This window comes from Takifugu flavidus, chromosome 2, assembly GCF_003711565.1.
Source record: "Takifugu flavidus isolate HTHZ2018 chromosome 2, ASM371156v2, whole genome shotgun sequence".
Lineage (NCBI taxonomy): Eukaryota > Metazoa > Chordata > Actinopteri > Tetraodontiformes > Tetraodontidae > Takifugu > Takifugu flavidus.
Genome location: NC_079521.1, coordinates 8,430,773 through 8,443,927, shown reverse-complemented (window position 1 = coordinate 8,443,927; position 13,155 = coordinate 8,430,773). Strand labels below are relative to the sequence as shown.

General features: G+C 45.3%; 1 protein-coding gene across 3 annotated transcripts in view; it reads left to right on the top strand.

Annotated features, from left to right (window-relative positions):
• The first annotated feature begins 473 nt into the window (after nucleotides 1–473).
• insyn1 (inhibitory synaptic factor 1) overlaps nucleotides 474–13,155 on the top strand; it is a 37,916-nt gene continuing 25,234 nt past the window's right edge. The window contains exons 1-2 of one of the 3 annotated variants that reach the window (XM_057023076.1): nucleotides 474–1,062; nucleotides 1,569–3,169. In XM_057023076.1, coding sequence (XP_056879056.1) covers nucleotides 3,026–3,169 — 144 coding nt within the window. In that variant the 5' untranslated portion in view covers nucleotides 474–1,062; nucleotides 1,569–3,025. Of the gene's footprint in view, nucleotides 1,063–1,091; nucleotides 1,312–1,368; nucleotides 1,507–1,568; nucleotides 3,170–13,155 lie in introns of those variants that run through there. The other 2 variants (XM_057023086.1, XM_057023093.1) reach the window with 2 other exon arrangements.

Below are 13,155 nucleotides of genomic sequence, written 5' to 3'. Positions count from 1 at the left end.
TTCTCTCAATCCTGGCATGCGATACTCAAGAAGTTGTCATTATGAATTTGCTTTGGATTCACATTCCATTAGCTTCAGTAAGAAACCACGTTCATATTAGTGTAATTGCCTCTGGTCGTCTTATGCGGGGCTGTTGTGTTTGGTGTAAAATGCTTACGAAGAAGATGGGGGAGAGCAAAATCAAAGTTGGCCTCCCCTCCTGGTTCCAGTCAGATGAGGTCATCGAGCTGCAACTTTGAATTTGTAAATTAATGATGGGGCAGCACAGTGATTTCTGGACCCCCGGCCCCCGCAGAATGCTGAGCTGGCGGCAGAGGAAGAACTCGTGGTGATTTAAAAGGGAGATAGCATCCTCGATAGAACTGTGACAAAGGCTAGATAGCCGGCGTGAGAACAGATAGTGAAGAAGTGTGCACGCTAGCCGAAGAGTGCACTGTACCTTTAATGCACCAAGCCCCTCCCTCCATAGAGCGGAGCAGGAGAGCAGAGTGGTGCTGGCAGGAGCCTGAGCCCCAAGATAAACTCTGGCATCAGCTTCTCTTCATCCGGCAGTCAGCGAGGACACAGTGAGGGAGCAGGGGCAGGAAGACCGGGATGGAGGAAGGGAGAGAGCGCGAGTGACAGAGAAAGTGGAGGGAGGTAGAGACAAAACCAAGCTGACAGACACACAGAGAGAGGCTGTAATAGGAATCATACAGCTTTTTTTCTTTTTTTAACACTGTAGCTGTTCTACCACTCTGTTTTCCACCTCCTGATGCAAGCGAGTGCTGACGGGGATGATGGGTAATGCGCTTTTGGCAGCGCGATTATCTGAGTGATGGTAGCGGCTGCAGCGGCGTCGCAATCTGAAGCAGGAGTTCTCCACGCCACTCTGGCTGTTAGTCATCTCTAAGCCTCCTCTATCCCTTCTCAGAGTGCTATCAGGGCCGTTCATCGCTCCCATCTCATGCCTCCTGCCTCCTACTCCTCCACAGCTTCATCCTCCACTTCTACTCCTCCTCTGATGAGCCACAGCCTCAGAGTGAAATAACCTTCTGATAGAAGCTTCTCTCTGTCAAGACAGTAAGTGGGGGAGGAAAAAGAGAGCTGTGTGGTGTGTGTGAGAGGGAGGTGTGTGTGTGTGTGTGTGTGTGTGTGTGCGCGGGAGTGAGAGAGAGAGAGAGAGTGTCAAAGCTGCGAAAAGAGAAGATGTCAGTGTGCACGACAGAGGGAACGCTAAAGAACCAGCCGGTTGTGTGTAGCATGAATGACTTTCCTGTGCGTGGACAGCGAGCTCCGGGCATAGCAACAGCAAAGTGATACACGGGGAAGGTGAGTGGGTGTGTGTTCTCGTGTGTGTGCGCATGTGGAGGTAAAGAGAAGAAAATATTGCATTTTTAACACCAGCTACTAAAGAACGCCAGAGCAGTTAGTTCCTGTCCATCTCTGAGGCTCCCTCACTCTATTTTTTATTTTTTTTGGCTCCGTTCTTTTCTGCTCCGGTCTTCGGAAGACAGATGGGGCGAGGTAAGAAGTCGGGAATGGTACATGAGAAAATAAGTGATTGCTTTCCCTCCTCGTCTGTCCAGGTGCCATGTGTGATTGGCCAACGAGTCCTGAAGCGATGACATCGCCCTGGATTTGGCGAGAAGCTCTCCTCCCTGCTTCTTCTCTGGGGTTGTTCTGGGCAGCTTTTCTAGGATTTATCCGGTCCTGCAGCATGGCACACGGCTCTTTGCCACTCTGAACAGAGTCCTCGGAGGGAACACATACACTACATGGATAAGAAGTAAAATAATTATCCAATCACAGCACAAGAAGGCAGATTGGGTTCCCTTAGCAACAACTGAAGAAGAGAAGAGAATCCTTTCTTCTTCTTCTTTTTCCTCCCCGGGTTTCTTTTGAGCACATCACCGTGGACTGCTGCTGGTCAGAATCTCATGACAGCACTTGGATAGCACCATTGCCTGAGACAATTGTCCCCCCTAAAATCCTACCGAAGGCGCTCGCGAACTCCACCCCTTCCACGTCGAACTGTGTCTCATTGACGTTACGCTTTTTATTGGCATCCCTCCGAAAATCCTCATCACAAGTCACGTTCCGCTAGCTTGGAAATCAATCCGTTCTCCTCCCACACCACCTGGAATAAGCTCTTCCTTGAAGGAGGGGAGCAGATTGGACAGTCGCGAACGGACCTACACCTACCTTCATCTTTTCCCCGAGAAACCAAGGACAGCAAGTGAGCCATCGGCAGCACAGCGGCTGGACTTGAAGAAAAGTTTATTCTGGCTCTACTGACAGTCTTTTTTCCTTTATTCTTGTTGGGAGAATAGCCACACTACACTGAGGAATATCTCCCTTTTACCCAAACAGGATCCGTCCTTTATCTCTTCACAGACATTCTCGCTCACTGAGGGACTATATTTAGAAGGCAAATCTTGTCCCCACTGGCCAGTAATGTAGAGCAAGATCATTTTGAAAATTAAGGCACTGCTGAAAGTTCTATTTTTCTATGCTGGGTAGCTTTCTCTACTAAAACAATTTCCCTGCTCTCTCTTTTCTGTTTGAAGGTGACATTATGTCACTGTTTTTCCGAAGTCGACACAGCAGCACAGGGCCGGTGGAAACGGGAGAGAGCCTCCTTTTACCTGTATAGACAGGTGTTTCACACGGCATTCCTTCTGGAAGATTTTCTACCCCACACAAAATGATTATGTAAGAGTTCATATCAGCTTTTGCCTGTTTTTTTTTTCTTTTTTTTCATGGATTTACAGCATTTGACTTTTCCGAAGATCCCCTTTGCTTCATTGTCGGCGGCATCTACAAGAGAGCATGGATGCCAGAGAGTGACCCTGTGCCGAGTGTGCGGGCGAGGCAAGGATTGGCTGCCCAGGTGCTTTTAAGATGTTGAGGTCCTCCTGCGTGGCCGGGGCCCTTGTTTGGATCAGTAGCACTGAGGCTCCTTGTAGCCAAAGACATGGACCCCGACTTGGCTCCCCCACGCCCTCAGCCTATTGGCCACTGGCCCCACGTCGCCCTGTAAAGGATGTCCCTCAGCAGAGCTCCGGCCCGGGACACCTCTGAGACCCCCAGCCCGAGAGAACGAATCCGCAGCCACATGAAGATGGTGATCAGCCAGCTGGAAGGCATCCTCATAGAGCTCAAGGATGTGGCCAAGGAACTCCGGGAGGTGAGGTTTGAAGTCTACATGTTTGGGGGGGAGGCAGGGTGAGGGTGCCAGGTGTGTCTGTTTCTCGACTCGGCTGCATTTAATTAACTTCTTTACCCCTTTACCCCCCCCCCCCCCCCATAAGCACTGAGATTCCAATTAAGATCCCAAAGTGATGGGATCTTACTTTTGCCTCATTTTTATAGCGGGAGGGTGGCGTTGATCACAGTCGCAGTTGAGCTGTTTCGCTTTCCCAATAAAACAATTGCTTATCGCCAGTTACAAATGTCCTTAATGTGTTCAATGGTGACTTGGTGGGAGGTGCAGCAGACGTGGAGAGCCAGGCTGAAAGGCAACAGAGAGGCAGGCTTAGATAAGATACAAGATACAACGGCGTAATAGTTATATAACCATTTTGTTAAGGATCAGCTGGATTCCTACTGTATTTTTGCCATGGTAACAGTGACTGTGTGTGTGTGCTCATGTGTGTTTGTTCACTTGCAGTGCACAATTTAAACAAGGTTCAATAGAGATCCCTGTGTGGCTGCGCCTGTGCACGGTATCTGTGTCCTCAAGTACATCCATAGGAGTAGACTCAAAAGAAAAAAAATAAAATGAAGTGTGCATGATGGTTGAAAATCTAGTTGCAACAGTGCAAAATGGCCCTCATCATCTTTTTGTAATCCTCTCCCTGCAGCATCCTCAAAGCCTTCCCATAAAGCTCCTCCAAAGAACAAGAGATGAAGGGAGATAGCGAGGCAGAGACAGGCGGAGAATGAAAACTGAGCAGCCTGTTTTATCTGAACCGCCCCACGTCCTCCAAACACAGCCACCCCAACACCAACCCTAACCCTAGGCCAACCCCCCTTCAGGTCTGTCCCCTTCACCAAAGCTTTACTTTACATACTTGCACCACCAGGGGTGCAAGGGCACCACTCACGGTGCACCTTCCCTCCGATGAACGACGGGACACGCCAGCCAGTGTGGGAGTGATTGATGATCACGGGACGAATGGTAGCTTATTAACGCTGGCTGGAGCTATTTATAAACAAAAACACAGGCTGCACTTCTGCCAACTCTGATGCATATTAGCGTTCTTATCCCAGACCTTATTAGAGGGCCCTGCACACCGGCTCAAATGTCTTTTCTTATTTGGGAGAGCGCTCTCACATATTGCAATGGTCATGCTCATGTCTGCTGCATTGCTTCCTCATAATGCTGCTTGTCAATATCCTGCGATCATCTGACCCTGGAGATGGCGGCGCTCTGTCAAGGGAGATGAAGAAATAGGATCAATGTAGCGCTGTGGGATGCAAGGAAGCCAAATGTTGCATAAAATTGCTCATTCCTGCCCCCCTACAAAAAGGACAACGTAATAGATAACAACTGTCACGTGAATAAATGATGAATTGCAGTGTGGAAGTGGTGGAATGAATAACACAGTGTAACAGTAATGAGTGATCATCACCCACGAGGTCTGGGGGGAGCTGCGCCAATGCAGTGCGACGAGGTGAAAGGTAACACTTTAGTAGGCAAGCTGTTCAGATATTAGGGAATAAGCCATTTATAAAAATGCAGCATTCAGAAAAAAAGAAAAGGTTTCATGGCAGGAGAGCACAGGTCGCCACCAGGACTTGGCTAAAGCTAACCTCAAAAAGGAAAATGATCTCAGACCTGCTGGTTTGCCAGAGTCTCTGGCTTGCCATAGCGTTCGCCGACAACTCTTAATGCTTTGCTGAGTTTCGGTACAACGAGCGTTTACCGATCACGTTCATTACGAGAGCTTTCTTCTTCCACCAAGTCTGCCCCTTTTCAGACAGGCCAGGTTCAGTCAAACACATCGCTTACAAATCAGCCACTATTTCGGCTCATCAAGCCAAATTTATGTTGCTGTGATTTATGTTGTGAAATGTATGTTTTTGAAATGATTTAACGCCTTTTGAAATTCGCCTTCTCAGTTTAGCTGAGTTTCATTGAGTTGTAATGTACCATTTAGACACAAAGGGGATCTGACATTCACAAACCACATAGAAAACAGTTTAAATCTAATTTGCTGGTGTGTTTGCCAACTAAGATTATGAGAATTTCTTCAGAAAATTGAAAACACTCGGGTTAGCACCTTTTCAGACTGACCTTTAGTAGGTATCCGCCAATCAATACAAGAGCTTTCTTCTTTTCAATCAGTGAATTTAAATATTAAAACCATCAGCTTGATGGAATAAGGCAGGAAAGAGAAAGCATTCTTTAGAACTCATGCTACTATACCAAAAGGGCGTCAACCCTGGGCTTTATTCTTGTCAGAAACCATTATCCATGTCGCTATTTTCCCGCAGAAGTACTACAAACCTCACATATTTTATGCTAGAAGACACAGGTTTTAGCCAAAGCCTGGGATCACTAAGTGCAGTCTAATCGAACTCTGCAGTGTAGCAACCATTAAACATTAATTACAATCATGCAAATGGAACTGGTTTCGTGTGTGACAAGCGTGCGGACATTTTGAATATGAAATGGACAGAGCCGCAGCAGAAATTATGCTTTTTTTGATTTTTAATATTTGCTTTATTCAAATTCACCAGTCTCAGCAATCAGCCATTTTAGGAGGGACTGATGCAGGGATGAGAATATTAAATTACCAAAGAACCTTTTATTCATCCAAATACTGCAGCAATATTTGTTTTACATTTAACAGGAACAAGGCTAACAGCAATGATCTTGCTTCTGAAGAGTCAACATAGGAGCACAAATGTGACATAGTAGCTACTTCTGGCTTCAGAAATGCGCAAGAAAATAACTAATAATCTGCAGAAAATCAACCACACATCATTTAACAGCTTGTATCCCGTAGTTGGATATGCACAAGCAACATTATATATCTGGGCTATTTTAAAAGAAATACTTGATTTTTCGTATTTACTGAGCAAAAAAAAAAAGGGCAACACGGGAAAATAAAGTGGTCTTGTTTCTGCTATGAGGGAGATATAGAATGGTAGAATAATTTCAGATAAATAACAACAGAAGAGACAGTATGGGAAGGAAAAGGCTTTATTGCATAAACAGGACTGATGGGCTGGTTTAATGCAGTTTTAGATATTATGCAGAACTGAACCATAAGCAGACAAAGCTCCACATCCCTGCTGGGCATAAGACAAATGAGCAGTGGAAGGCAATCAAGACCCCATAGAATTAAAGCTTCAAATGAGTGCAGCAAACAGGCAAGACTAAGAGCAAATTGCAGCAAGCAGAGTACAGCATGTCCGGAACACTGCTGCACCCCGATTCTGACACAGACAAAATGGTCGTTTCAAGCTTAAGAGTTTCAAGAATGCCAACAGGACTTGCCATCATGGCGTTTTAGAACCACATAATGGATTGATTTTATTTTTTTCCCCCTCGTTTTTCTTCTTAATGTCACCGATGACACTGACAAACCCTCCTTCACTTGTAAAAGGAGTCGTCTTTGGAAGATGAAAGCTATTTAATGTGGAATATTTGAGGCAGGAACTCATTTGAAGTTGCAGTGGAGGACAGGACAGCATAAAAGAGCTGGTCTATTTGATTTCTCCCGGTAAATCAGCTGTCAAATCAAAGTGTAAATGCTTTGATTGGAGACTCACCATGTGGGAATTTACCGGTCTATATGAGCGTGGATGAAAGTGTTACTGGCTGAATCGTGGCTATCCTCTATCATGTGGTTCAGAGCCACGCTATTGATCTATTCATAACAATAATCTGTTACTGTTAGTGACTTTGATTTCAGCGCCGATGTTTGTGCTCGCTTACAAATATGTGACATGTGCCCAGATTAACCCCTGTTATATTGGTTTCTACAGAATTCACCAATGTGTTCTTCAGACAGGACCGTCGCACAAGTCGAAACTTCTCGTTTATTTCATCAGCATATTATAGCCACAAATAGCAACATTGACCCACCTCAATTATCAGATCTGTATCTATTCTAGGTACCGACATGTTGGTTATCCCAAATCTGAACTATGTCCTCCACTTTTCAGAGAAGTCAGCACATTAAAATCCAGCTTGTTAAGACTCCTCCATTAATTATTTTCTACTAATTAATATTAGACTAATGTGTTATGATGTGTTGTGCAAATGTGGACACTTTGAGCTTCCTGTTTTTCTTACCCATCAGGAATGATCCGTCCATCCTCAGCCCAGGGAGGCGGCTCATCAATTAATTATCAGCTCGGTTCTCCATATTGGCTGATGCAGAAAGCTCATCTATATGCATTGGCGAGAGGACTGAAAACGATACACTCCACGCACTTAAAATGCTCTATTTGTGAAGCTTTATACAGACAACAATAACCAGCAGCTGGCTCCCAGATCAGCCAGACAGCAGGGTTTTCCTTGCTTCAACTCAAAGTAGCTATGACACATCCGCATTGAGGAGAAGGGACCCTCCGTCCCCGCCCATGTCGACTTGGGCAACCACACTGAGCCCTGATACCAATTCCCACACCATATCATACCAAATTTTGGGTTGTGTTGTAAATCTTTATTTTTTTTTTTAATTTGCTCTAAATTTAGTAGCTTTGTAAAAAATATTAAAGGGTTCTGGAAAATATTTCTGCCGCCTGCGAGTAATGGTTTGAAAATGAAGCATAAAAGCCATGACATGGATGGATATCACAACAGTGCGGCCCCAGAGAGGGCGGCTCTATTGTCCGACCGCCTGTTTGTCTAAACGAGTGGCTAAGATCAGAACTCACAAAGCTTTGTCCTACTGGATCGCTTCCCAAAAAAGCAACCGTTCCGACAGGGCCACCGGTGCCGTTGCTTTGGCGCTCATTTGACGCGGTCCAGCAGCCTCTGACGAGGACGCTCCTGCTTGTCCTTCCACCAATTTCCATTTGCGTCAGATTAAAATAGGCTTGATCCAGGTTCTGACCAGCTATCCGTACAGGCCCGCTAACGCACACAGGCAACTTAGCCGTTCACAGAAGAAAGTACCATTCAACCCGAAATATACCCAGGCCAAAAGGTTTGTTCTTATTAAAATCCATTTGGAAGCAATGACAAGTACCCGCCCGCTGTGTCTGTCAATTTGTTCCTCCTTTGCTGACCTCTTTTGTGTGTGGAAATTAAATTCCTAAATTAAACCTCGGTGACGTCCCTCCAGCGAAGGAAAACAAGGAGAGCAAAGTACCAGGAGCCTTATCAATTCTTCACTGAACTGAAGTGAACACGCCGCCGACTACACACCTGAGCTGCTGCCTTGAGCTGAACTCCACATCATCTTTTTTCTCCTCTTCTTGGAATGAATTAAAGGTTCAATTATTCCGAGGACTAATGAAATAGTGCTTTGCGGTTTGAAGTTAAATGTCAGATCGTCCTTTGCCTGAACTCTTTAACAGATCCTGACCCAGAGACTGGCGCGCTCACGTTTTCAATGGCTTCCTTTGAACCAGCATAGCCAGCAAAGGTTATAATTAGAATTCCTGGCTGCTGGATCCTTTAATTCCTGGATCATATACTCTAAAGCGAGCAGTAGTCGGGTCTCGTAAGGAGGCAAGCTGTAGACGTAAACAACGGGTTAAGACTTTAACAGCATCTAACCTTGACAGCAGTGGAGAGAATAAAACTGCACCACGCAAAGTATTCCCCTGAGCCTCTTTTACCTAGCTCGGCTCTGGAGCTCGAGCTTCTTTAGGATGCAGGACCAGCACATTGACTAGCCCATCATGCCTGTAAGACCCACTGGATTAGCTGGCCTTTTGAGCTCTCCCTCCCTCAACGAAGCCTGCACTCAGCATCGACCCTAATGAGGCTTTTGGTTGAACCTGTGCTGAAGTAAACACTTTAAAAATGTTTCTCCCTCTTACTATTGATTTATATCTGCAAATGCGCCAACTGGGGGCTAGTTAGAGAAAAAGAGGATTGAATTATCATGCAAGTTTCTGACTCAGGAACACTTTTGCTCATCCCTGGGAGAGGCTGGGGTTACAAATGATGAAAAACGAAGAGGAAAAACAGACAGATAACGTGTCAATGGGAGCGAGAGGGAGAGACAAGGGGAACGTAGGTAATGGTTTTTCTTTCTGCGCAGGATTGCGGCAGTCTGGGCGGGACAGCTTAGATCAATTGTCGCAATTGTGCTTGTTTGTGGGCGTGTTTAGGATTGTTTTGGCCTGTCTCTGCGCCGCGAGCAAAACCGCTAGTTCATCGTGTGAAAAGTAGCCCCCGTCGAAGTCCACAAGCAGCCTCCAAGAATAGGGACATAATTTCACCGTGTCAAAGCATACTGCACACCAAGGGACGTCTTTCTCTCCAAAAGGCCAACTTGCTCTCTCCAACAAGAGTTACTAAGTTAATAATCTGATCTGATTTCAGGGCTTTTGTAGTTTCCAGCTGTTTGTAAGTGCTGGTGGCGGCGCCGACCACCACCGTCGGAGGATAATCCCGCTCCAGTCGTTGGAACTGTGTTACACCGGGAGATCACCGGGAGGCATTTTTGCCTCTTCCCTTTATTTTTAACCACATTCAGTTGGACATCATAAATCCAAAGCTGTTTCGCATTACCCTTTTTAAAAGATCTAATCAACAGAAAAGTGTAAAGAGCGGGAATTCAGGCGGGCATTTTTTATCCTCCAGTCTTTTAATGTTGACATTTTAATTGGGAAATATTGCGCAGTGCACTATGTGATACATGGCATCGCATTTCATAACGACACGTGACATTTTTGGTCCTTTTTTGTTTCTTTGCTTCATCTAATATACCAAATTAGGTCATTTGGTTCATTTTGCCTAAAAATACAGTCGAACAGGGTTCGAATTTAAACATTAGCAAAGTCAGACCATTCTGTGTGTGTTGATATGTGTGTGTGTGTGTGTGTGTGTGTGTGGTGTGTGTGTGTGTGTGTGTGTGTGTGTGTGTGTGTGTCCTCCAAAACATGCAGGACAAACCTCCAGGAAACCTAATTTTTTAATGTCTATAAATTTTGGCACAGAATCTACTCTTCACTTTGATTTTATTGTTTTGGACTCCAGACAGCTAAACAGAAAAAAACAAATATTTACCAAATTGCAAGTCTTTGACATTGATCTCACATACAGTAAATATTTACGAAAGGTACTCTGAGCCATGGATTTTGAGCGATATAGATATTTGGATATTTAAAATTTTTAATTTATTTTATTGTCTGACCCTTCGAACGCTCTCTTCCACTTACCAAGATTAAACTCTGAATTACTGAGGGGAAGAAAAACACCCCAAAACATTTGCTTCTGTGTGACCAGATGGGCAAAGGCTGCAGAATCCCAGGAGATGAAGAGTTACTGCCATCTAAACTGCAACAACACCCACATCTGGCTAAATTCCATCTAAATATATCTCCTCGTTTATAATTATAATAAAAAACCAGCAGCAACAACTTCACCGCCTGCATGCAGGAAAATATAGATAACAACATAAACATTATTATTTCATACTGCGGCGAAACAGACAGTTGGAACACGGGAAGTTGCTATTTTCTACCAGTTGTTTGCACACACACGCAGGTGCTCCTCACACAGCCATAGAGAAACAATTTGCAACAGGTGTTCGGGGAAGATTTGCTCTGAATAAAACTGATTTAGGGACTGAAGTCGTACCGTACCGAATTTAAATTGAGTCTTGAAAAATGCCGACAGTGGAGCGTGTTTGATTCCTAATGTGTGTGTGTGGGTGTGTGAAATTTCCCTTCCAAGTTAAAACTTATGCTGAAAATTAGCCACACGTTCCAGTGCTGGTGCCATGTGGCTGCATTTAAGGCCGAATCCAAAGATGCAGATGCTGTCGCCGTTTTTGTAGGTCATCAAACACGGCTACTTGACTGGTGGCATAAACATGGGATGAATAATGCAAGACTGGTCAAATTTTCATTAAATTGTCTAATTGCGTGATCACACACCCTTGAAATGAGCAACAAGGCTTCCAAAATGCCAAAACATTTGGTTCTTTTACTGGGATTTGGTACTAATCTGCCTAATTAATGCCAGCAAGACAGAGATCCATTTAACATTTAAATGTCATTAGCTTCTTTACTTTGTGAGGAGCCTGTCTGGCTCTCAGCGTCGGGTCGCTGCCGCGTCCCTCTGCATTGGGGGAACTCGGCATATTAAAATAATCAGCTGCTGTGGACTATGGAGCCATGATTTCACGTTCAGGATGCAGAAGAGTGAAACAATCTATCAGCTGTGGATTTTAGTGGTTTGGAACGGCGATCTTTGGGGCCCGGCTCTTTAACGGACCTTATTTCTAAACATTTGTTTTGGCGAGGTGTCTCTCGCAAGTGTGCCAGTTGGTGTTATATAGAGGGATGACATCGGGGGGGGGGCGTATATCCTGGGTGAGCTATGATGCCACTGAATGTTTGTGGAGCAGGTGTTGAAGCTGCAGGTGGATAAGCTGTGCCGTGATGGTCAGTTGTTCCTCCAGTAGTAATTCTGCAGTAGTCACCTTTACTAACACCCTCCAACCCCCACCCCGCCCCCAGCAGCTCATACGTGACCTTTGGTGTAACGTTTGTGCATGTTTCACCGCAGTAGCTGTGATTCCCGTAAAGGAGCCGCGCATCTGTGAAGGCTGGTGGGTGAAACACAAACTGGGAAGGCCGCTGAGCGCCCGCGTAGCCGAACACGCTCCTTCTCTGGAAGCCCCGTCTCTCCCCCGTCCTCTTCCTCTCATCTCCTCGCTCGGGCGCACCTCACCCTCTGCCAGTGGCACGGCACGGATGGCTGCTGTCATTGTCAGCGGCGCGACGGTGTGCCAGCCAACGCGGCGAGGTGCTAGATGAAAGAGACACAGCAGAGGGGGCAGGCTAATTATTCACACACTCGGCTAAGAGCAGACAGGGACAGGACTCATCAGCAAACTGCTTGGGTGATTAACACTTTTTGTCATCTTCACAGTCACCTGTACAGTCGCCGGTTTACGGCCAAGATAATAAAGCTCGACATTCCTGACTTTTATGCAAAGCAGACGATGCAGGGAGGTCTGCGAGGGTGGAAAAGGGGAGAAAAATAATGAGATTTCTTGGGCTGCGGTTATTATCGGGAACATTAACTGGGGATGGGACACAGGTTGACGCAGGATATCCGCCACAGTTTCTGATTAGACGGGAAAAATTTGTAATTACGATTATGCAAAAAGATGAAGGGGGGGTAAGAGAAACGCTTGTGAAGTTGCAGATGAACATACATTAATACAGGTTCATCACCTTCTGGACAGTTTTCACCCTTCTGGAAGTGTTTCCATGTTAAGAGCAACATAAATTGATTTTTTTTTGTCCGTTTGGTATATTTATATCTGCCAACATAATCATGGGCCAACGTGGCGTTTGTATCTCACATGCTTTCTTGATCATCGTCTAATCAGGGGACTAGAATTTCTGACAGCCAAAATATTACCATTAACCTGCGGAGGAGCTGTGGGTTGTGGCCGCGCAGCTGTCGGAGTACAACAACAACATATGTCAAAGATCACAATGGATAGGATGCACACAAAAGTGAAGATCTGATCCTGTATTTATTTATCAGAGTGGAATTATTAGACAACATATGCTGCAACATTGAATCATTAAAGCATTTGGTAAAATAAAACAAAACAAGGAGCATCCTTTTCTAAACATGATTTTAATGTATGATATAGTCCTCCCTGCAAGGAAGAGCTGCTTCGATTGGTTGACAAATGATTTAGTCGCTCTGAATGACGTTATTAAATGTGTCACTCATACGTGCATTCAGCCCTTCGGTCCACAGCTTTGATGGGACTGCTAAGGGGAGGGTGCACGGCTTCTAAAGAAGGCCTACAGTTGGTCTGCAGATAAGAACGAATAGTACCAACATCTAGTTGACCCTCATTAATATAGATAAAGGCCGACACATAAAGACTTTTTAAATGACACCCGGTCCGTTTCACTGGTGGCCATCTTCAGGGTGCCGCTGAAGCTTTGTCAAGTGAGGTCATGGCGTTCCAGATCAGGGAAAATGAACAAGGTTTGATTAAT